General features: G+C 44.6%; 1 protein-coding gene across 8 annotated transcripts in view; it reads right to left on the bottom strand.

Annotated features, from left to right (window-relative positions):
• Positions 1 to 21,391, bottom strand: part of LOC102456381 (V-type proton ATPase subunit S1) — a 105,499-nt gene extending 84,108 nt beyond the window's left edge. Inside the window, exons 1-3 of one of the 8 annotated variants that reach the window (XM_014573383.4) lie at positions 21,131 to 21,391; positions 10,781 to 10,877; positions 7,842 to 7,986 (exon numbers count right to left, since the gene is read on the bottom strand). In XM_014573383.4, coding sequence (XP_014428869.2) covers positions 7,842 to 7,936 — 95 coding nt within the window. In that variant the 5' untranslated portion in view covers positions 7,937 to 7,986; positions 10,781 to 10,877; positions 21,131 to 21,391. Of the gene's footprint in view, positions 1 to 7,841; positions 7,987 to 10,780; positions 10,878 to 20,733; positions 20,841 to 21,130 lie in introns of those variants that run through there. The other 7 variants (XM_006122584.5, XM_075928732.2, XM_006122585.5 and 4 more) reach the window with 7 other exon arrangements.
• Between the last annotated feature and the right edge of the window lie 4,103 nt (positions 21,392 to 25,494).

Genomic DNA, 25,494 nt, shown 5'->3' with positions numbered 1-25,494 from the left:
AGATGCACTTGACTTTACAATTTTGGGTCAGCTTTTGTGAAAATCTTGTCATTGCAGCATCCTAAGCTATTTCTAAGGTTGTTAGAAATATTAGGATGTTATCAACTTGTTTATATACATTACAGAAGAGACCATTTTAGTGTACCATATTTACAGCAAGGATTGGTGTTATATGCATTTTATACTTTGCTCATTGTACATGTGCAATTTCAGGTTTCTCATATCACTGTACAGAATTTCACATTATAATAGTTTTCATGAAAGGCTTCCATATAATATAGTGTGAGAGAGATTTTGAAATGTGTTACTACTATTTGTAAGTTAACTTTTACCTCACAAGTGCTTTACAATGATTAACTATTTTTCAAAACTTCCATGAGAAAGGGATTCAAGTTTTATTAGGCTCAATCCTACTCCAGGTGAAGGCAAGGATAATTTTGCCATTTATTTCAATAAGAATAAGAAATTATTCTTTTTACATCACCATTTTACAGGTGAGGAAACTGAGCCCAGGTCTTATTTCAAAATAATAAGTGGAGCGTCCACCTACCAAGCCTTTTATTTTGAAATAAAGGGCTGGTTATTTTGAAATCTGTACTCCTACTTTTCTTGGGGAATAACACTTATTTCAAAACTGTTATTTTGAAATAGCATTAGTGTGACTGCTCCGCTGCTTCTAAGTTGAAATAATTGGCCTACAGAGGCTTCTCTCAGCTGTGCTTGTGACCGCTCTGGCCACACCTGCCATCTCCACTGCTCCCCTTCTCCTGCAGAGTTTAAAACTACAGGCAGCAGGAGAAAGGTTTGTACCTCATGGTGAGCTTTGCCACCCCCATGCCACACAGCAGCATCTAAGGAGCTATGGCAGAACCCAACACTCTCTCAGAGCCTCCCACAGCTGCCAGCACTCCTGCTGCATCTTCGACTGCCACTAGTCAGGGATGCAAGAGAGCTCCACCTTGGTCTGGTGCAGAGATCCTGGACCTCATTGAGGTCTGGGGTGAGGAGACCAACCTCCAGGATCTCTGCACTAGAAAAAGGAATGTGGATATCTATGGCCAGATTGCTGCCAGCCTGGCTGACAAAGGCTACACCCGGACCCTGGACCAGATCCAGATGAAGGTGAAGGAACTCTGGCAGCCCTAACACAAGGCCAGGGAACAAAGCGGACATTCCACGGTGGCACCACACACCTGCTGCTACTATGACCAGCTGGATGCCATCCTGGACTGGATTCCAGTCACCTCCCCATCCCCATCCCCATCATTGTTGAGTCTGGCCAGGACACTTCTGGAGTCAGCCTCCATGATGGTGGGGTTTCAAACAAGAAAGAGGAAGAGGAGGAGGAGGCCATCTAGGCAACCATGCCCACCAAACAGGGCCTGCTTCTCACCCTGGAGCCAGTCCCCCCTTCCAGGATGTCTCCCAGGTCTCGTACAATCCCGGGGAAGGCACTTCAGGTGAGCTCTATAACTTTCCCTATCTACATGCAGGGACACGGGGAGCACTGCAAGGGGCTGCAAGCTCCTTGCTTAGCCTTCTCAGCTTGAGGGGGTTGCACATCAGACTCTACATGTGGGTGCACATGGAGTAACAGTCCGGAGCACTCGGCCCCATGACGTTCTTACATAGGAACTCTGTCAATCCTTCTCACAAGGTTACTGGAGAAGCCTGCCTTACTCCAGCCTCTGTGGTGGGACAACTTCCCACAACAAGCCACCACTAAGGAGTCTGGGGTCATTGAACCACACAGCAGTGCCAAACATGGCACAGGGTCATGCCGACAGTTGGGGAAGCCCATGGCAACAAAGTCATCAACGATGCTGCCCATCTTCCTCAGAGTGATGACCCCCAATAGCAGCACATGGTTTATGGTCTTGGCTACCTGCAGGAGCACGGCCCCGACTGTGGATTTCCCCATGCTGGACTGGTTCCCAATGGAGCAGTAGCTGTTCAGTGTGGCAAGCTTCCACAGGCAGATGGCAATGCACTGGACTCTGAACATGGGCTTCCCCCTTTTGAACATGTGAAGGCGCACTTCTGCACAGGGATGGCTGGTCTCAGTTGGGTGTTCTGTAGCCTGGGGGCAGAGGCGAGCTACTTGCAAAGCTCCAGGAAGGTGGCCTTCCATATGCGGAAGTTCTGGAGCCACTGCTGGTCATCCCATTGTTGCAGGACAATGCAATCCCACTAGTCCAAACTGGTCTCCCGTCACCAGAAAGCGGTGTTACACAGTGTCCAGGGTATTGAGGGTCATTTTCAGTAGCAGGAGTGCCAGGACCTGGGTGAGGAGGGTCTGAGGTCTGGGCTGGTCCTTGTCCTGCTGGAGTAGCATTTGGGCAGTCTGGATGAACTGCGCCATGAGGTGCAGCATGAGGCCCATGAACCTGGCACTGCTTTGCAGCAGCTCTGGCTCCAAGCTTTGAGTGCTGTGGTATCCATGAGGGCAACCAGAGCAGACTGCATCCCTTTTATGTCCCATGAGGGGTGAGGCAGTGGAGGAGTGTCATGTGAGATGCGGCTGTAGAGAGGGACCCCTAAAAGCACGTGTCACAGATTGCCTGACCAAGCAGCCACAGGAAGTCTTCAGCCTCCTGGTGCCCTCCCCAGAGTGCTTCCGGGGGCTCTAATTCCAAGGAAGGGTCAATCAGTGTGGATGCGCTATTTTGAAACAATTCTGAATAATTTCAATACTCCCCTATAGTGGGGGCACGCTATTTTGGTTTTGTTACTTTGGGAGTTATTATTTTGATTTTATTTATTTCAATATTATTTCCTAGTGTAGACGTGCCCTAAGACAGAGAGAAGTGGCTTCATCAAGAGCACAGAAAGATTCATAGTCAATGCTGAATTCACATTGCTGCCTCCCTAATTTTTCTTACTTGATGGCATATATCCTAGTATTCTTTTAAATGTAGCTTTTATCAAACGGTATTTGTAGGGTTGCTGACCATAACTCAACATATTTACTCAACTGGCCAGTCTCCATGACAAAGGATATATGAACACAAGTAAGATATCAGAAATGGTAACACACATAAACCTGTAATGGAACATTTTAACCTGCCTGGGCATTCAGTCGAGGATTTAAAAATAGTCACTCTTCTACAAAGGAATTTCACAAGCCAATTAGAGAGAGAGAGAGAGAGAGCATGTGGAATTGAACTTCTTATGCAAATTTGACACTGTTTCCCTGACCCTGAACAAAGACAATTAACTGAATGTCCCATTATAAAACCAGCCTTCCATACATTTAACACCTCATTGACATCAAAAGCTAAGTATGGGACATTTCCAGCCCACTCAATTAGCCTGATTAACACTGGCACTACAACTGATAGATACTTTTTTTCCCCTCTCCCTTTTTTCTCTGTTATAAATTCTGGGTCTCCCTGTTTTGTTCCCCTCAAGCACATCTGAAAAATTGTGTTTTGTCCATGAAAGCTCATGATTCTAGTATATATATATTTGTTAGTCTCTAAGGTGCCACAGAACTACTCATTGTTTTTAAAGTTATAGACTAACATGGCTATATTTTATTTGTTTTGATGTTTTTATTTGTAAATAGTTGGAGGCATCTACATGGTTAGTTCCCAGTTTAAAAATACTTGAATTCTGAATCGATACACTAGGGATGTTTAAATATGTCTATTTGTATAAATGTGTAATCGCTGAAATTTGTAGCAGTGAGACATTTACATGCAGGTGGCAGGTGGGACCTAGAGGGAACCAGCTTCCAGCCTGCTCCCCGCATGCATTAGCTCTCTCCCACCCTATGCTGCTGCCTATGATCCAGAGTAGGAATGTTAGATAGCGAGTAATAGAATAGCCGACTATCCACATGAATTCTTAGTGGTTAGTCGACTATTCTATAGTCCCTGGGGACAGAGACAGCGTGATCCGGTCTGCAAGGGGAACCAGTTTAAAAACCAGGTCCCCTCATGGACCGCTGCCTGCCACACTGTGCTGGTGCCTCTGATAAAGGCAGCAGCATAGGGTGGCAGCAGCCCCATGTGTGGAGGGGCGTCCAAGCTCTCTGTGGACAGAGGCTGCTGGGGGGGAGGCTGTAGAGGAAGGTTGCTGCAAAGCAGCCTCTGTCCGCGGCTCCAGCAGCAGCCCCTGTCTGTGGGAGCTCGGACCCCCTGCAGGCAGAGGCTGCTTCATGGCAGCCTCCTCTACTTCCTCCCTTTGCCCCCGCTGCCTCTGATAGAAATTTGGCGCTCACTCATTTTAAGGGCTCATGCCCTTTGCAGAAATTACTCACTAGCAGAGGGAGGTAAATCCTCTGGTCTTTCAGAGAGCACTTTAGATGATGAAATTTAGGAACAATTAAAATTAACACTCTCCCCCTATCTGACCCTCAAAAAAAGAATAACTCACTGACAAAATTTAAAACTAATGAGCTGCACAGGAAGATTATCACAGAAGAGAAGAATAATCTAGAGAGGGGTAACACACAGAGATTCAATTTTAATGTTAACTACAGGCACAGTTGACCATATAAAAGAATATATGGAGCCAGGATAAATATTTAATTAGTCTTTCCAAATTTGTATTTGGCAGAATGGTTGTGAATGGGTCCAATTCCTATCATGGAATAGTCACTCATTCTAACGGTGGAGGGAGCGGCATTAGGACAGCAGAAAATTACCAGAACAACTTTTTACATCTCCATGTTTTAGCCACCATTGTTGTGTATCCACCCTTCCTTCCCTAAAATGTGATATTTTAAAACTAAGTTAAGATTTAAAAGGTTTTATTTAACATTACAAACATTTGCTTTTCTGTCTCTTTGGGTATGTCTACGCAGCAGCATTATTTAAGAATAACTAACGTTATTCTGAAATAACATAGTATGTGTTTACACCCCATGTCTTTATTTTGAAATAATGTTGAGCTGGCGGACTTCTTACTCCAACTCATGGTAACCCTCATTTCACAAGTAGTAAGGGAAGTCGAAGGAAGAGTGTTCTTCCTTCAATTTCCTGCTGTGCAGACAGTGCCAAAAGGTGAATTAAGCTATTTCAACTTCAGCTACACAATTGACGTGGCTGAAGTTACTGATACATCTACTTTATTTTTTAAACTAATATACATATCTTATTTACTTCATTTACATTCTCCAAGAAATAATTTTTCTCACACTAAACACTGCATTTTCAAAATGCACAAGTTCATAGATAAAGGTACGTTTGCTCCTGAAAAAATTGTAGGCATATAAACATGAAGCTAGTATCACTACATTGTCTGCCTGATTTTCTTGCTGCTGATCCTGAATAAACTGTATGGAACAAGTTGCCAACAGCTTGCTAGTGACATTTGTTTTCATTAGTACTATGAACACACCTTACCTTGAAATAACTTTTGTTTAAGCACAACAGCAGCACACTTTATTTGTATTGACAACAGACACAGTATTTACAAGAAATAAAAAGCAGGACAAAGGAGACATGGATTCATTTTTCAGTCTTTCAGGAATAATTTTTGTCTTAAAAATGAAACTATTGCCCAAACCTATTTGTTTTCCAATACACAACTATAGACCTCTTCCAGTTGTCTATTTTAGAGATTCATAAATTAACCTCTATTACCGCTAATGTAGTACCAGCTCCTGAAATTGAAGATTCATCTTTTACTTTTCTTGAGGAAGAAAAACTCAAAGCTAACTAATTTAAATAATTCTCTGTAATTGTGCTGCATTTTTTTTACACCTCTATTCCTCAGGGACCAAAGGTGCAATTTCTACAGATGCCTTAGCATAGTACCGACATTTGTCGAGTGTGGTGATAATCAGTGATGTTATAAAAAACACATTGACCAAAACACATTTAAGAGAAATACATCACAAATTTCACACACACACATCTGTCTTCCATGCAATCCCTCTACTACCTTCATCACTATAGTATCACATTTAACAGAATAAAAGGGCATTGAAGAAATCTAAATTGAAATGACATTTCACATAGCGAGCATTTTCATTGCATTGAAAAGCTTGTAATTTAAATCCTGAATTAATATTTTATACTATTTCTCCATAAACTTAGTCCTTCTTCAAAGTGAAAGTAAATTAAGAGGCAAATGCAAATAAAATTAAGATACTTTTCCACAAAGGACCAGATTCTTATCTTAGATATGCAGATTTAAATCCAAATTATCTGCCCTGAAGTCAACAGAACTGTTCTGCAGAATTTAGTCCAGATATCCTTCTATGATAGATACTCTATAGTGTCTCATATATTGTACATTGGATCAAGGTCTCAGGAGGGGCAGAGCAGACCCAGTACAACTAGCTGTGAAGTGACTTCTTCCCAGAAACCATTTGTCTGATTCTTTTCTCATTTTACATAGCAGTAAATCAAAGGTAACTCCACTGAAGTTAATAGAGTGATACAGGTGTAAAAGGATCAGAGCCCATAAATCCAGACTTATCAAATTTGCATTAGATAAAGGGACATACCCTCATGTTGAAATACAGTTTTTGAAATCTCACTCTCCTCTGTAATGATAAGGGATTCTGTTGATGAAATTAGACATTTAAATCCTCACTAAACATTTTCTGAAACTTCCCTTATTCAATCTGTCACATCTTGAGTCAGCCCTGTACTTTCTCACAGACCACAAAGGTAGTAAAATGTACTTGGGAAGGGCTGCTCCATCTCCAAGAAGAGTTCAAGAACTCATGGCTGTGAAGGAGATAACTAAATTGTTTCCAAGGATTCCAGGCCCTGCCACTAGCAGCAATGCAGATCAATGATATTATGAAGCTACTAAGTGCCAGGCAAAGAAAGTCATTAGGAAATTGCTTGAAAGTAAGTTGGGTGAACTTTCAAGTGTGGGCAGATGGATGGATATTACTATTTTCATCACAATGCCTAGAGGCCACAACTGAGTCCTGTTTTGCTAGGCATCATACATACATATGTACATACAATAAAAGTCTGCCCCAGAGCATTTGCAATCTATATAGATAAAACAGATAAAGGAGGTAAGGCACAGAGATTAAATTACTTACATAGGCCTAAGGTCAGACAACAGATCTGTCTAGGGTACCACAGGCCTATTGTTACCTTTATCTTCTAACTAGCTTCCTCCGCCCTTGATTAGAGTCCTTCCAAATCTGGTTCAATAGTAGCTTACAGGTCATTTTGGATCCTTTACTTTGAAATCTCTCATGTGTCAGGTTCAAAAGACTCATGACCTCCTAAATACATTCACATTTAAGTACCTTCCATGCACTTTCAAAACCAAACCAATATGATACCACAAGTTCTACTAACCCTCTGACATAATGTGCCCAGAAATATGTTCTTTTACATGAGAAAAAACTATATTAAAAAGAACATTATGGTGCAAAATCAGGCACTCAAAAATTAGTAATTACCAGAATTATAATTGCCTGTGAAACCTAAATTCAACTTCCTTATGGGTATGCATTGTGATACAGTCTTTAATTGCATCTTTGTCTCAATGGATGTGGAATGTACCTCAGTTGGTAAATGACCAGGATTTATCACTGAATTTGGTCCACTGAATAGATCATTAGCTTCCCCGTTTCAGGTTGGGTACTGACAGAGTACAATGTGAATGCTGATCCATGTCCCCTCTTCCCCTTTTCATTACATAGAATCATAGGACTGGAAACCATCCCAAGAGTCTTTTAGTCTAGTCCCTTGAACTCAAGGTAGGACTAGGTATGATCTAGACCATAGTGTCTCTATATTGGACTAAGGGTAGAGCAGTCATAATCATATGTGATTTATTACATACACACATACACACATACAATTTGTTCTGGTAAAGCAACTGCATAAAGATTGCTAGATGTTTCAAATTCTCACCTATGAGTTGACCAGAGCAGCACAGGTACATGGTCCACAGCCAGAGTCAATTTGATCAGCATTCCAAGGGAGCAGAACAGCCGGATGAGGGCCATGATCCCACTCAGGTTAGTAAATGACTGACTAGTAGCTCTAAAGAATGAAACTGAATATAAGATGAAGGAAGCTGGATTTTCCGGTTTAATCTGAAGTATCTGGATACAGCTAGGAAACTGGCTGGGGCTGTTTTATATCAAAATATAAACATTCAAAACAACCATGTGATTAAGTCAAGCAACAGTGCTAGAATTTTCCAATAACTTTTAGTGCAGTTGTGCAAATGACTCAAAAACTGTTCATGCTTTGAATCCATGCACAGACCTCTTAACAGATCATTCCCCAGAACATTGCTATGTGGCCCACATTTATTCCAGACCCACTTTTTCTCACTCACTATTACTGTAATTTATTAACAACTGAATTGTTAAACCCTGAAATGGAGTTTATAGAAAACTTTCCTTGCACTGAAGAACCCCCGCCCCCCCAGATATTTCATTTTCTTCTTCTGCTATTATTATTATTTTCTTCACTATGTCCCTAAGCTTCTCACAGATTGTAGAAGCTGGTGTCATCCTTCGATGTTGGTAGGTTTGAAAGCTTCAGTATATCTGGACATAGCAGCCTCCAACAAGGAGGGAGAGAGTATGAAAGTGATAAGGTTGGAACTTAATTAAAACATGGAATTGTTCAATTATCAAGATGCTTGATCCATAAATCAAGAATGGCAAAAGTCAAACCAAATTACAATGTTCTCAGGACCTGATGTGACTTAAATACCTTAAAATGTAATAGAAGATATGAATGGTTATGGAATTTCTTCTACCCTATCAGCATGAGACTCTGAATTCTTTCTTTTTAAAATGGTGCCCCTGCCCCCTTCAAGGACAGAGTTTCAGCCAAGCCATATTTCTGCATTTGAGAGTCACCTGGTTAGATAGTATCATGTTCACTATAGCCATGCAAGGGACTTTCCAATCAGAGTAAAAGATGTGGTCCCAGAATTTAGGAGGCGATGAAGGCAATTACATCAAAGACACAGCAGAAAATGAGAACAGACCACAGAGAGCAGCTATGGAGAAAAGGATGGTGGTGCGGGTGGGGGAGAGGGCAAGTTATTAGTAAATGCAAGAAAGAAAGAATTACTCTTGGAGAAGGACAGTTTGTGCCAGGGGGAGCAAATCATGGTAGTTATCTAAGCTCTTTATGGATTATTTGATGGTTTAAACATTCACATAATATTTACTTTAAATACTGGCTTGGGTGGATTATTTATGAACGGCTTCTAAGAAGGAGGGGTTTGAACGGAAAGCAGGTTGGGAAGAGAAAAAATCAGGAGGAAGAATAAGCCCCAAACATAAGAAACAGCATGAAAAGGTAGGAGTGTGATTCTGAGGGAAACTATCAGGGAGAAGACAGGAAGCTTGAGTGAAGTGAATGAGGGTGGATCAAAACGTGAGCTGAAGTTTTACAGAGCTCTAAAGGTAAGCACCAGTGTCTTGAATTCATGTGACTCACTCCATTTAGTGTATTGTTTATTGTTGCAGTTTATGTATAACTTGAGCAGTTCTTCATATGCTAATATAAACTCAGCTGTGATACAAGAGGAGAGCTGCATTAGAAAAACTTCAGTCCTCCTCTTCCCTTACTCTTTATATCCTCTTAGTTGTGTCTTTTATGCCTTTACCCCCCAGCGAGCTATTACCACCCACCATTTCCTGAAGTGCTGGATTGGCAGTGAATGATAACAACAGAACAGTGAAGATCAGGGTAAGGCAGAACAAGTGAGCTAATAGAAGACAAAATTGGAGAGAGGGAAGAACTGGAGCCTCCAGAGAAAAATTTAGTACAAGCTCGAAAAGTTCAGTCAAAGCAAGCTAAATACTAGTTGGCGCTAGGGAATGACTTATAGCAAGGCTGATCAAATAATGGATTTTCTGGATTGTATGATCAAATTGAAATATCTGGGAGGAAAAATCCAGTTTGATTTGAACCAAAATCTATTTTTTAAAGTTTTTATCAAAATAAAAACGTGAAAAAATCTCTTTGAAAGTCAACTCAAACCAAGGGTTTTTTTTTCTCTTTCATTTTTGAGTTTTTGTACTGATTCTGGCATTTGGATGTTTTTCACTTTTTAAAAATTAACCAGATGTAAATTTGAAATATTAGTTTGAAAGTTGAAACAAAATGTTTTGACTTTTTCTGAACAAAACTGTTGAAATGAAATATTTTTATTCTTGTGAAATAATTCCTCCTCTTTCCCAACTGAAATCTTTTGCTTCATTCAAAATGAATTTAACTAATAGGACTAAGGATCCACAAAACACGGTTTTTTAATGTAAAAAAAAATCCTCAGTCAGCTCTTTACCACTCTTTACCAGCCTACAGAGCCATGGTTTTGATTGGCATGGACAGCAATTCCAGAATGTTCTTAAATTGTGCATGCATGTGCCTACTGCCCAAAAATCTATTAGAATCTTTAAAAAAATTCCCCGGATTACAGCTATTCTGCAGCTAGAGCACAAGAAGAAAGGTCAAAAGACTTACAATCAGGGACTATGCGATGGGGGGATATTTAGGGTACAAAAATGTTATTGTCCAGAGTTCAGGACGTTGTCTTTGAGAGTCCTTCTTAGAGCCCTTTATTGTTACAAGTGAAATTCAAGAAAAATAGGTAAAATTCTTTCAATTTTAGTGACATATTTCGAATGTCCTGTGTGGCCACTCTAAGAGGAACAGTCAGCAAATTATGACATTGAAGCTTCTTAGATTCTTATCACACCCAATCCTTCCCAGATTGGGAGTTCATGCTCAGAAGAGACATCATTGGTTTGCAAAGTGCAGACCACAAGCTCTTTGCAAAACTACATAACAGGAAAGAAAGAAAAGAAAACATAATTTACCTAGAACCCCTTTTCTCTGTGTATCAATAGCTAGTTCCTGCAGGGCTCCACCTCAATGCAGCATTCAGCACGCTGAAAATGGCTGGGCTTTTGGAACCTAGGCAGAACAACAATAACAAATGTAAACCATTTTAACCTAGCCAGAAGAGTCATGTCAGCCCACACACTGTGAGGTGTGTTCTGTGATGAGTCCTTACTACAAACAGAAGAGAGAGAAGAAATCACTGAGACAAGGTTCATAGGCACTGAAGCTTGATGCCTAAAATATGTCTGATCTCGGTGTGGTCATAAAAGGAAAGGAGAAACTAGTCCGATGGATGTAATCATAAGGGGAGAATGAGTGTGTTATGTCTCTCTCCCCATTCCCACCCTGCCAGCAAGAGCTGGAGTGCTGACTGCCCAACAGTGTGAGTTGGAGCTTTGTTTTAAATGAAGCCCTAGAAAGTACTTTGAAGTAGGAATAAGACCCTCCGGAAAAGGGCGCTTTTTCCGGAGGATTGGGGCCAGTGTAGACGCTCTTTTCCGGCTTTTTTAAAAGCCGGAAAAAAGCGGCAGACATTTTTATTTAAATGCCGCGGGGGATATTTAAATCCCCCGCGGATTTCCCTACGACGACTGGTGAAATTTACATGCCCCTTCCGGAAAAGGGGCCAGTGTAGACTTAGCCATAGTGTTTATTCTGGGCTTTGATTTTTAAAAATTAGTAAAAGATTGTAACTTATCCCAGCTGTTACTATATTCTCTTTTGAATAAAGTATCTGCTGGATACCAAATATTAGTAACCAATGTCTTCGTTACCATCAACTATTTAATCTGTATTCCTATTTTATCATTGTATTTACAACTACTTTCGGCACAAGCTAAGAATGTGTTTTCTTAATTGCGATTCAGCCTGTAGGAGGCAGGGGAAAAGGTTACTTGGAGACCCTTTGTTCCTCACCCACTGAGATGTAATAAGAGGGTAAATCCCTGTAAGAGCACACAGCCTTCTGTTGAAAGGAAGGAGACTTAGAAAGCATGAGAATCCTTGCCAAGTTAACTGATTATCCACATAAGCATGTGGGCAGAAAATTGGAGCTTTTCCCTTTAGAAAGCTGAGCTGTGGTGCCTGGTGATAGGGGGAGGGGACAGTACTACCAAAGAAGCCCTGTCTAGGGAGAAAGGTCCATCTTGGTGAGGCCCAGGTACTGAAGATGACTGATCTACTCATATGGAGGGGATCTGGTGGGAGGAAGGTCAGGAAATAAAGGCCCACACCTGCCCTCCAGACTCTAAGCTCCTTCCCATGTCAAAATAAGCATGTGTGGGCTGGAACCAATTGTGGCAAAACTCCTTTCTGTGGCTGTGGAGAGGAACTCCTCATAGATCCCTCAATGGCCCAGAATACAATATAGGTTCTATGGGCATCAGCCTCAGGTTTTGATTCTTGGAATCAAAGTATCAAAATCTTAGCTTTCATTTTTTAAAAGTATTTCTAGCACTTCTGGTTTTGAAATACAGCTTGGAAATGTGATCTTGAGTGTAAATGTTGAAATATCTGCTTAAACATGTAAACAACCTGAATTCATTCTGAGAAGTATGGACTGCCTATTCACCATACTGTCACTGAGTTACCTGTGTAACCTGCAACTCTGGGAGTCCTACTGACACCACCCCAACAGGACTGGGGACAAAGGGCTTCATCACTCCATCACAGCTTTGTTGAGGTGAATCAGCAACAGAGATCCCTACAAATAGCATAGGTACTCAGTTTTCATCTGTTGCCAGAAAATCATCTACCAGGGCAATCAATGCATTGTCTGTCCAATAACCAATTCAGTATCTACATTAACCAGGGCCAAGGAAACCTGAGACCACAAGGTAGTGTGGGAGTTCTCATCTCAGGCTTTTCAGTTTTCTGATACATATTAAAAAGGGACACAGAGTAGTAGATGTTATAGACGTTTGGGCTCAGACTGCAGCCCAAGCTCTGGAATCCTCCTATTTTGTGGAGTCCCAGAGCATGGACTGAAGCCTGAATCCAAATTCTGCACCACAATAAAATAGCCCCTTAGGGTATGTCTACACTAGAGCACTAATTCGAACTAACTTAATTAGAATTAGTTAATTCAAACTAAGCTAATTCGAACTAGTGCATCCAGACCTAAAAACTAGTTCGAATTAGCATTTTGCTAATTCGAACTAGCATGTCCACATTGAGTGGACCCTGAACCGAGGTTAAGGATGGCCGGAAGCAGTGCCAGCAGGGCATCAGATTAGGACTTAGAGCGTGGAGCTGCTGTCTCAGGCTAGCCGAGGGCTGTGCTTAAAGGGACCTAACCCCCACCCCGGACAGACAGTTCTCAGGGGTTCCCCGCTCGCTTGTCTAACTCGATGAGGGACAGCAAAGCAGGCCTGGCTTGGAGTGCCCTGAGTGCCCACACTGGGCACATCACAGCACTCGGCTATCAGCCCAGCTGCACTTGCCGCAGGCTGCCATCCGGAGGGGCCAATCGGGGGGCTGCAGGAGAGTTTCCACCCCGAGGAGCCCGCAGAGCCACCCCAATCCTCCCCATCGGGGGCTCGTACCCCATTCCTCCCTCACCTCCTTCCACTTACCCCTCCCTAGCCCTCCTTCCCGATGTGCAAAATAAAGGACACGTGTGTTCAAAAATAGAAACTCTCTTTATTGAACAAAACTCGGGGAGACTGAGAAAAGGAGGTGGAAGAGGGTAAGAGAGATGGTGGGAGAGGGGAGGGCAACTAAAATGATCAGGGGTTTGGAACAGGTCCCATATGAAGAGAGGCTAAAGAGACTGGGACTTCTCAGCTTAGAAAAGAGGAGACTGAGGGGGGATATGATAGAGGTCTATAAAAGCATGAGTGGTGTGGAGAGGGTGCATAAAGAAAAGTTCTTCATTAGTTCCCATAATAGAAGGACTAGAGGACACCAAATGAAATGAATGGGTAGTAGGCTTCAAACTAATAAGCGAAAGTTCTTCTTCACAAAGCAAAGAGTCAACCTGTGGAACTCCTTGCTGCAGGAGGCTGTGAAGGCTAGAACTAGAACAGAGTTTAAAGAGAAGTTAGATAAATTCATGGAGGTTGGGTCCATGGAGTGCTATTAGCCAGGGGGTAGAAATGGTGTCCCTGGCTTCTGCTTGTGGAAGGCTGAAGATGGATGACATGAGACAAATGGCTTGGTCATTGTCTTCAGTCCCTCCCTCCAGGGTTTCTAGTGTTGGCCGCTGTCGGCAGACAGGCTACTGGGCTAGATGGACCTTTGGTCTGACCCAGTACGGCCATTCTAAGCTCAGGGCTCAGGGTTGGGGGTCTCACTGGACCACCCTGATTTTCATGCAAACCTGCTCCTGGGTGGCCAGGCTGGCAGCTATCCTGCCCTAGACGGCCACTTTCCTGTGCCTAGTGCAGAGGTCATGGATGAGGTCCACGATCTCTGCACTAGACCAGGTGGGGGCCCGCCTCTTGCAGACCCGGGCAGGCTCCCGGGAGCCGCCAGCCTGGTCCCAGGAAGAGGCAGAGGGCTGGGTGGCAGCAGGTGGCTGGCTCGTGCCGTGCCAGATGCAGGGTCTGCTGGCTGGATGCTGGCAGGCTTGCACCTGGCACGGGCACTGTAGCCAGATCGTGCCCCTTTAAGGGCTCCGGGGCCGGGAGGGGGGCAGAAGAGTTTCCCTGGTGGTGCCCAGAGTGGCCACCAGGGAAAGCTGGGGAGGGCTAGCCTCCCACTAGTTCGAATTAAGTGGCTACACAGCCCTTCATTCGAACTACTTAATTCGAAGTAGGCGTTAGTTCTCGTAGAATGAGGTTTACCTAGTTCGAATTAAGCGCTCCACTAGTTCGAATTAAGTTCGAACTAGCGGTTTGCCTGTGTAGCGCCTATCAAAGTTAATTCGAACTAACAGCTGTTAGTTCAAATTAACTTTGTAGTGTAGACATACCCTCAGTCTGAATCGGCTGCAGGTTTTTAATAACATTATAGACACGCTAGTAGGCTCTCATTCTTAACACAGGTGACAAACCGAGTGTGCTACAATCATGTCACCTAATTTCAGCCAGCAAATCCCAAAATCACTTTATTCTGGGTATAACTGGTGATGCTGACTGTACAAAAGGATTATGATTTTCTCCACTGATTCTAGGCTAGGTGACTCAAATATTTTCTCCGTCACAAGAGTTACTTTTGCTGCCAAATCAAGGTATTCTTATCAGGGTATCTTGAACTTTACTCTGAAAAAATGATCTTCTGGCAGGACTGTTCAGGATAAAGTCTTCTGGACAGAGGTTCCCTGAACTCCATATTAAGAGTAGATAATTCAGAATCAAAGGATTTTCCTGACACAAAACCCTCCTGCTAGCAGAATGACTTTTCATTCTAAATTACAAGAGGGTTGCTTTCATAGGTCAAATATTTTACTTCAGCCTGACAAATACTAAGGATCCAACCTAATGTGTTACTGGGTCCTAGTCAGCTAGCTGGAGGAAGTGGCTCCCATGTGGCGGCCAGGAAACTGGGACCTTCTTGTGCTTCCCGTCTTGCACTCCTTGTAATAAGGCCATAAATTGTTCTAGCTTGGTGTCAATCACCTACACCCTTGATCTTGGCCAGTTTATTTTGTCTTTTCAGAGTCCTACCATCTACAGTCTAAACTTTCTGTGGCTATGTCGGGCACACAAACCCTACTGGCTAAGACTCCCCTCCACCCCCACTCCCACCCAAACCTTGACCCCCACATTTTATGGAGAATGGCTTCTTGTTGGAGATTAGGTCTCTGCCTTCAGCTCTAGCTCAGCTCTCCCAGGGTCCAGAGCATAACACTTAGAGATGTTAGTATGTATTGAATAGTCATGTAATTGCATGCAATTTTAGCAGTTACACGACTATTCACTAGTCCCTGGGGGTGGAGCAGGCAGCCAGTGCACTTCCCACCCCACTCCCAGGGAGCTCCCTGCCACTCCCTGCTACTGACTCGCTATCAGAGGCAGTGGGGGATTGCAGGTGGGAACTGGTCCCCTAGTCTTCCAGAAAGTCTTTGACAAGGTTCCTAGCCAAAGGCTTGTAAGCAAAGTAATCTGTCATGGGATGAGAGGAGAGGTCATCTCATGAGTTCATATCTGGTTAAAGGATAGGAAATAAGGGTAGAAACAAGTGGTCAGTTTTCAGAATGGAGAGAGATAACTAGCAGTGTCCTGCAGGGGTCCATACTGGGACCAATCCTATTCAACATATTCATAAATGATCTGAAGAATAGGATAAAGAGTGAGGTGGCAAAATTTGCAGATGATACTAAACTGCTCAAGACAGTTAACTCCAAAGGAGACTGTGAAGCTCTTCAAAAAGATCACACAATAGTAGGTGACTGGACAAGAAAATTGCTGATGAATTTTAATGTTGATAATGCAAAATAATGCATATTGGAAAACATAATTGCAACTATATGTATAAAATGACTAATTTAGTTGTTACCACTCAAGAGAGAGATCTTGGAGTCACTGTAATTTTCTGAAAATATCAACTTAATGTGCAGCTGCAGTCAAAAAAGCAAACAGAATGTTAGGAATAATTTAAAAAGGGTTATAAAATAAGACAGAGAATATTTTATTGTCTCTATATAAATCCATGATATGTCCATATCTTGAATATTGCATACAGATGTAGTTACCTCATCTCAGAAAAGATATCTTGGCACTGTAAAAAGTTCAGAAAAGGGGAAAAATGTGGAAGTAATTGCCAGAGGAGGTTGTGAAGGCCAGGAATTTAACAGGGTTAAAAAAGAACATGATGAACTCGTGGAAGGTAGGTCCAGAAATGGCTATTAACTAGGATGGGCAGAAATGTTGCCCCTACCCTCTGTTTGTCAGAAGCTGGGAATGGGTGGATCACTTGATGATTACCTGTTCTGTGCATTTCCTTTGGGGCATCTGGCATTAGCCATTGTCACGAGACAGGATACTAGAGTAGAAGGTCCTTTGGTCTGACTCACTATGTCAATTATTGTGTACTTACGTTCTTATGTGTGTATAACTAGACAGAAAGGCATATCAACAGGGTCCTACAAGGATCAGTTCTGATGCTGGTCAATATCTTCATCAATGGTTTAGAAAATGACATAGAGAATTAATTTATAGATGATGCCAAATTGGCTCATAACTGCTATCCCAGGTTGGATTAAAATATAAATGATCTGGACAAACTGGAGAAATGGTCTCAAGTAAATAGGATGAAATTTAATAAGGACAAAAGCAAAGTACTCAATTGAGGAAGAAACAATGAATTGCACACATTCAAAATGGGAAATGACTGCCTCGGACAGAATATTGCAGAAAGAGATCTGGAGGTCACAGTGGATCACAAGCTAAGTATGAGTCAACAGTATAACGCTGTTGCAAAAAAGGCCAATATAATTCTGTGATATATTAGCAGGAATGTTGTAAGCAAGAGACTAGAAGAAATTCTTCATCTCTACTCTGCACTGATATGGCCTCAACTGTGTCCAATTCTGGGTGCCATATTTCAGGACAAATGTGGATAAATTTGAGAAAGTCCATAGAAAAACAACCAAAATTATTAAAGGTATGTAAAATATGACTGTAAAAAAAGACTGAAAAAATTGGATTTGTTTAGACTGGAGAAGAGAAGACTGCAATGGGATATTATATCAGTTTAGAATTACATAAAAAGTTGTTGCAAGGAGGAGGAAGAAAAAATTGTTCTCTTTAACCTCTAAGGATAGTAAAAGAAGCATTTGATTTAAATTGCAGCAAGGACGGTTTAGGTGGACATTAGGAAAACTTCCTGTCAAGGTGGTAAATAAATTGCCTAGGGAGGCTATGGAATCTCTATTATTGGAGAGCAGGTTAGATAAACACCTGTCATGGATGTTGTAGAACAGATAATACTTAATTCTGCCATAAATGCAGGGAACTGGACTAGATGACTTCCTGAGGTCTCTTCGGGTATGTCTATACTAAAGAGAAGATCAAAGCTGCCGCTGTAAATAGGATGAAGTATAGAAGATACTCCAGGGTTCAAATTAGTGGTCTAGTGAAGACATACTAATTCAAACTGAGAGGGGCACTCCAATCGATGCCCATAGTCCTGCTTCCATGAGGAGTAAAGGAAGTCATAGGCAGTGTGTGCTCCCTTTCACTTCCTGCAGTGTGGACAGCATCAACGGTTGAGTTAAGATAATTCAACTTCAGCTACATAATTAACGTAGCCAAAGTTGCATATCTTAATTCGACCTTATCCCATAGTGTAGACATACCTTGTCAGTCCTGTGATCCTGTGGTTTATAAAGGAAGAATGTTCCATCTGCTCCATGTTTCAAATGAGTTGGCTGCCTCATAGTTAGATATTAGAGTTAATAAACCACAATGTTGTGTTAAATGTAGATGAGGACACTAAGGCTACTTCTATACTTATCGGCAGATTGATACTCCTGAGGTTGATCATCTGGCATTCGATCTAGTGGGTCTAGACCCATAAATCAAATGCTGTGGGCAGCTCCAGCTGGCGTCCAGTACACCTTCTTTTGTGAGGAGTATGGAAAGTGGATGGCAGAGGCGTAGCAAAGGTGTTATGCGCCCGGGGGTGAAGGCAAAATTGCCCCTCCCACCAAATGGTGGGGCCCTGAACTTGGTGCACAGCTGAGCTCGACCCTGGGAGGAGTGGGGGGAGCATTGGAGAGGGTCCAGCGGAGAGCAACCAAAATGATTAGGGGGCTGGAGCTTATGACTTATGAGGAGAGGCTGAGGGAGTTGGGTCTGTTTAGTCTGCAGAAGCAAAGAGTGAGGGGGGATTTGATAGCAGCCTTCAACTTCCTGAAGGGAGGTTCCAAAGAGGATGGAGAGAGGCTGTTCTCAGTAGTGACAGATGGCAGAACAAGAAGCAATGGTCTCAAGTTGTGGCGGGAGAGGTCCAGGTTGGATATTAGGAAAAACTATTTCACTAGGAGGGTGGTGAAGCACTGGAATGGGTTACCTAGGGAAGTAGTGGAGTCTCCATCCCTAGAGGTGTTTAAGTCTCGGCTTGACAAAGCCCTGGCCGGGTTGATTTAGATGGGATTGGTCCTGCCTAGAGCAGGGGGCTGGACTTGATGACCTTCTGAGATCTCTTCCAGTTCTATGATTCTGTGATAGGGGGATGGGTTGATGAGAGAATATGATCTTGGTAACTAATTGACCATTCATTTTCAGTGGGAAATATGTCAATGGAGGGATGATAGGAGTTACTATAGAGAATTTCTAGGTGTCTGGCTGGTGAGTCTTGCCCACATGCTCAGGGTTTAGCTGATCGCCGTATTTGGGGTCGGGAAGGAATTTTCCTACAGGGTAGATTGGCAGAGACCCTGGAGGTTTTTCGCCTTCCTCTGTAGCATGGGGCGCAGATCACAGCGGGATGACTCTCTGCATCTTGGGACCTTCAAAGTATTTGAAGGCTTCAATATCGGAGATATAGGTGAGAGGATTATTCTAAGAGGGGTGGGTGAGATTCTGTGGCCTGCACTGTGCAGGGGGTCAGACTAGATGATCATAATGGTCCCTTCTGACCTTAAAGTCTATGAATGAATTTTACTGTGTTTTACCCAACCCCCTCCAGTTTGGGGCTGGGTCCCACATGTGCTAACCCTATGGCAGAAGTGGAGGAGGTCTGGGGGCAGAGAGTGGGGAGGAGGTAGCTCTAGCCGGTGGCGGTGGGCAGAGGAGGAGCAGGCAAGCAGAGAGATGACAGGGGAAGTGTAAGGGGACTATACTGGCACCTCACTAGTGTGGCGCCCAAGGGACACTTCCCCTCCCCCTCTCACCCTCCTCACTGCACCACTGTAAATAATCCACCTCTTAGGATATTTATTGTTTAATGAATTACTTATTTTACTAACGACAGACATATCAATTATAAAGTTTTGTGGTTTACATTCTGTTAAATATTTTTTCTCTTTAATTTGCTCATATCCCATTCTCATTAGGTTCATGTCTTTTACATAAAAAATGTCAAATTCTTAAATAGGTAAGTTTTATAAAACACAAGAAAATTAATGTTATATAACCTAAATATGAATTTCATCACTATATTTCAATCAAGCATTTAAAACCACTTTTATAGCAAATGAGTAACACATTGCTTTAATGAATAAAAAGTAAAAAAGATTTTGAGCATATCAAATGTATTGTAATAGAGAAGTAGCTGTGTTAGTCTGACCTTGTTAAAACAAAAAGAAAAAAACTTTGATTAAACAAAGACTGTGAATGGCTCGCTAACTACAAAAGCAGCTTCTGCTCTCTTGGAATTCACACCTCCAGATCAGCTGCTAGAAGTGGGCCTCATCCTCGATTGGATCCACCTTGTCATCTCCAGCATGATCCTGGTCTGCATATTTATACCTGCCTCTGGAAATTTCCACTACATGCATCTGACGAAGTGGGTCTTTGCCCACAAAAGTTTATGCTCCTACAGTTCAGTTAGTCTATAAGGTGCCACAGGACTCCTCGTCGCTTTTGCAGTTTCAGACTAATACGGCTACCCCTCTGATACTTTTGTTACAAAGTATCTTTTATTTTAAAAAATTATAAGTAACCCCAATGCACCCACCTCTCCCCCCAGAGCCAGCCCCTCACCAGCGTCCCCCCATCCCAATGCACTCATGCCTCCCACAGAGTCAGGCCCCCATCCCAAAGCACTCACCCCTCCCCCTGAGCCAGCCCCCCCAGAATCTCCCATCACAATGCACTCACCCCTCCCCAGAGCCAGCCCCCCCAGTGTCCCATCTCAAATCACTCACCCCTCCCCCTGAGCCAGACCTCCCAGTGCCCCCATCCAAATGCACTCACCCCTTCCCCTGAATGAGCCCCTGCCCCTCAGTGCTGGGTGCACCCCTCCCCCCATCAAATCCTTCCCCCAGCCACCTCAGAGCCAGGCACAGGAGGAACGGAACAGCTGGGTAAGGGAATCCAACCTTTAAAGTGGCCGCTGCTGCCACCCGGCCCTTCTGCCTCAGCTCACAGACTGTAGAGAGCCGGAAGCACTTAGCCAACTCTCGGTCTCTGTTCAAAAGCATCACGTGGGCCAGAACAGCTGTGCGCTTCACTCCCAGCCCAGCCCAGCGCCCCCTAGTGTAGCGCCAGGGGGCAACTGCCCCCCCCCCCCCCAACCTTCTTCGCTACACCTCTGGCGGATGGGAACACTTGCTCTCATCGGCCTCCTGCTGTGCGAACGGTGTGGAAATATGATTTAAAATACATCAACTCCAGCTATGTAGTTAACATAGCTGGAATTGAGTATCCTAATTTGAACTCCCACTATAATGTAGACCAGGCCTAAGTGGAAGTAAAAGTGAAAGAAATAACACTCACAATTTGATATTTCCAAGAGTGGTGACTAGCAGTCTTCTTCCATGCTTCAGGAAGCAGATTTTCCACAGGGAAAAGGGAAGATAGTTTGCTCTTTCTGTGACATCTGAAAGCTTTCTTGAAGGTAAAATGAAAATGTGAAGCTTTTTATCTTGCAGCTTTACCAAAACTCTTACGTGAATTCTTTGGTCTAGACTTCAGGTTCTGGCTTGCTGAAATAGTATGTTTCACTGAACTTCCCTAATTCTTTCAACAGGAAACTCCACCTCACTTTTTCAGCCTGTGAGAAAGGAACTTCCTTTTCCCTTTTTCAGCTTGTTAACTCTTTAAGAACCTTTTTATCTTAGACAGATGGGACACAAATATGCTATTCAAAAATGCCTCTACACTTTTTAAAAATATTTCTCTTCAAGTGACTAACATGGGCTTCTTGCCTGGTTTGCCAAATTTGAAATAACAAAAGGGCTTCCTAAACCTGAGTCAAATGATTTGTTAATGCTTCATCAAAGTCCCTTTAATTAAGAGTATTTTTACTTCATCATCATTTGAGAAAAACAATTTGTGTATTTGTATGGCCTTTAAAAGCATAAACATCAAAGACCAATCACATATATAGTAGCCCAGTGTCTGTGAGTCTGTAACACTGACGTACACGGCCATGCCCTATGTGTGTCAACGCCCCGCCCCCTTCCCCTCCTGCCAGGGTGCTCTGCTGAGTGCTGCCCCGCTCAACTGGGCCCCAGCGGGGGAGCAAACGGCGGCAAGCACCGCTCAGCTGGGCCCTGGTGGGAGGGGAAGGGGGGTGGGGCACTGATGTACATGGCCAGGGGGTGTGGCTGTGAATGTCACCACCCCGACCCCCCTTCCCCTCCCGCAGTGGTGCTCAGCTGGGCCGCTGCAGGGAACATTTGGGCGGGAGGGGAAGGGGGGCGGGGCGGTGATGTACACGGCCCCGCTCCCTGGCCATGTTCATCAGTGCCCCGCCCCCTTCTCCTCTCCCTCCCCAGTGGCCCACTTCATTGGTGGGGGGGACCAGCCAAGAAGGGAGCAGTGCTGGCCGGGAAGGGGGGAGGCAACAGGGCTGGCCGGAGGAGATGGGGGGGCCAACGGGAAGCAGGGCTGGTTGTGGGGGAGAGTCAGGCAGAACAGGGCTGGCCGTGGAATATCAGAGGGTGGGGGAGACCAGCCAGGAGGGGCCAGGGCTGGCCAAGAGTAAGGGGGGGTGGGAAGCACAGCTGAGGAGGATGGGGGCCACGAGGGTAGCTGGAAGAAAGGGTGGGGGTGGGAAGCAGAGCTGGCGGTGGGCGGGTGCAGTGGCGCTGGCCGGGGAAATCAGGAAGAGGAACGGGCCAGCAGGAAACAGAGCTGGGGGAGGCGATCGGGGGGCGGGAGGGTGGTCGGGAGGAAGGGGGAGTGGGAAGCACAGCTGCCAGAGGTGGGGAGAGGTGCAGCGGTGCTGGCGGGGAGATCAGGAAGAGGAACAGGCCGGTGGGAAGCAGAGCTGGGGGGTAGCTGCAGGGGGGCTGGCCAGGGAAGATCAGGAGGGGAAGTGGGGGAGAACCGGCCGGCTGGGAAGTGGGGGTTGAGCAAATTGGCAGGCGGGGAGAGGGACTGACCTGGGCACTTGCTGCCTGTCCCGCGCAGGGTCCGGGCAAGGCACGAGCGAGGAGGAGGCTTCCCCTCCTCCTCACACTCAACCGACTAAGGGTTCCCAGAGGCAATTGCGGTCCTGTCTTCCAGCTGGGACTCCCAGCCGCTCCCTCTGTCCATGCCAGGCAGAAGAGAGAGTTACTCACCTTGTATAGTACCTGAGGGTACATCTACACTAGCTCATTAGTTCGAGGTAGGTAGGGTAATGAGGGCAAGCGGAGTTGCAAATGAAGCTCGGGATTTAAATATCCCGGGTTCATTTGCATGTTCCCGGGCACCACCATTTTTAAATCCCCCTTAGTCCGAACTCCGTGCCCGCGGCTACACGCGGCATGGACTAGGTAGTTCGAATTAAAGATCCTAATTTGAACTACCGTTACTCCTCATTCCACAAGGAGTAACGGTAGTTCAAATTAGGATCTTTAATTTGAACTACCTAGTCCGTGCTGCGTGTAGCTGTGGGCACGGAGTTCGGACTAAGGGGGATTTAAAAATGGCGGCGCCCGGGAACATGCAAATGAAGCCCGGGATATTTAAATCCCGGGCTTCATTTGCAACTCCGCTTGCCCTCATTACCCTACCTACCTCGAACTAACGAGCTAGTGTAGCCGTACCCTAAGGTTCTTTAAGATGGTTGTCTGTGTGGATGTTGCACCTTAGGTGTCTGGCGTGCCTCTGTACCTTTAGATGGAGAATTTAAGTAGCAGTGCCCTTGGAAGGCTGTTCATGCAGGGCAGCCAGCATGTACTAGTGCAGCTACTCTGCATGCGCAGCCAACTGTCCCTTCAGTTCCCTGTCTGCCACAGAAATTGGTGACTGTGCAGCAGAGGGGAAGAAGGGCAAGTGATGGAGCACCCACAAAGACAACTGTAAGGGGACTGTTACCCCTTACTAAAACTCTGTGGGAGTTTTGGTTTACCAGCTTCAGAAGGGGAAGGGTTCATGAGACTGACAGACCCCAGAGACAATGGAAAGCAGTCAACACTCCAGCTCAGCCTGACTGACAGGTTGTAAGTGGGGATTGTTCTGGCTCTGTCTCTGAACAAACAAGCTGTGTGCAGAAGAGGTCCTGCAAAGACAGAGAGCTGAAAGAGGAGTACAAGAAGAAGTCCTGCAGCGACAGAACCAGACACAGACAGGCCAAGCAGTGCAGACCCTGTGTTGAGCAGCAGACTGGCAGTGCTCAGAAAGCCAAAAGGAACAGAGAAACAACACAAGGAGCTGGAACTGGCCATCCAGCACAGCCTGCAGCTGGATGTGGTGAGCTACTGGGACCTGCAAAGTGTGGGGAAAGGCTCTGGACTGGGAGAGGGGTCTGGCCACTTAGAGACTGAGGCTGTGTGGTCACTGCCAGTGCAAGCGTGTCCAGCCTGCAGCCCCTTGCAGCACATCCAGGGCTTCTAAGGAAGAGACTGTGAACTGTCCTTACACTCTGCAGACTGCTGTGTTGATGTCCCTGTGCTACAGAGCAGGGCTGTGTGTTCTCATTTAACCATTCTCATTGTTTCTTATTCTATTCTCTTTAATCAGTTGATGTTTAATAAATTGTATTTGCTTTGAACCTTATGAAGTGATCACTGGGCCAAGAAGGCCTGCAGTGTAAAGAGAGCACCTCGGAGTGGGGACACCCTAACTCCAGCCCCTAGTGACTACAAGGTCAGGGATTAAGCCCCAGGAAACCTGGGCCCAGCCTTGTTGGGGTTTCAAGGGCTCTGCTACTCAGGAGAGTGGAGGGGGAGCCCTCAGGATCAGGGAGCCGTGGGGTAAAGGAAGTGGGAGCGGGGACTCAGATCCTTTCGCTGCTTCATTTCACCGGGGTGTATAGAAGCCAGGAAAGTTCCCCACAAGAGCGGGACCATTCCCCCGCTTACACAACCATTTTGAAGAATTTCAGTTTTTCTTTGAGGAACGTCCCCGTGGGAGCTTCACCTGATATCACTATGAAGCAGTACTCGTACTCGGAGGAGGGAGCTTCAGTTCATCGCTATCATGTATGGTGGCTAGTATTGTCTGGTTGAAGTGAGTGCTATGTGATAGGTAAGTTTCAAGTGGCAGCTCTACAAATGTCTGTCAGAGATGTTTTGTTCAGGTATGCTGTAGAGGTTGCCATTGCTCTTGTGGAAAGAGCATGTAGCTGTAGCGGAGGGTCCTGCCTGAAGGTACGGTAAGCCACTCTTATACAGTCAGAGCTCCATCTGGACAGCCTCTTTTTGGAAACTGGCATGCCCCTCGATCTTTCCATAATTGATACAAATAATCTTGGTGAGTTGCATATCTGTCTACTTCTATCTAAATAAAATGTGACTGCCTTGTGGACATCCAGTGTGGGTAGAGCAGCCTCTCCGCTACCAATAGTCCCTGACTTACGAACTAGTTACGTACCAAGCATTTGGTTGTAACTCAATCTGTTCGTAAGTAGGACCCCATTCATTTCAATGGGACCACGCTGTTCATAAGCACGGATTGTGTTCGTAACTCGGGGCTGCGCTTAATGGGAGGTTGGTCATAAGGACGAATGGTCATAAATCGATGCATTCGTACCTTGGGCACTACCTGTATCTGCATGGGGTTTCAGGAAGAAGACATGTAAGTAAATGGGTTCATTACAATGGAAGGGAGTTGGGACCTTCATGAGGAATTTGGGATATGGACAGAGAATGACTTTGACAAAGTCATACCAGTGTGCTTGGTACCGAGGTGACTTGTAGTTCCTCGCT

Source organism: Pelodiscus sinensis, chromosome 1, assembly GCF_052426305.1.
Source record: "Pelodiscus sinensis isolate ZL-2025 chromosome 1, ASM5242630v1, whole genome shotgun sequence".
Taxonomy (NCBI): Eukaryota; Metazoa; Chordata; order Testudines; family Trionychidae; genus Pelodiscus; species Pelodiscus sinensis.
This window is presented reverse-complemented; position numbering and strand designations above follow the sequence as displayed.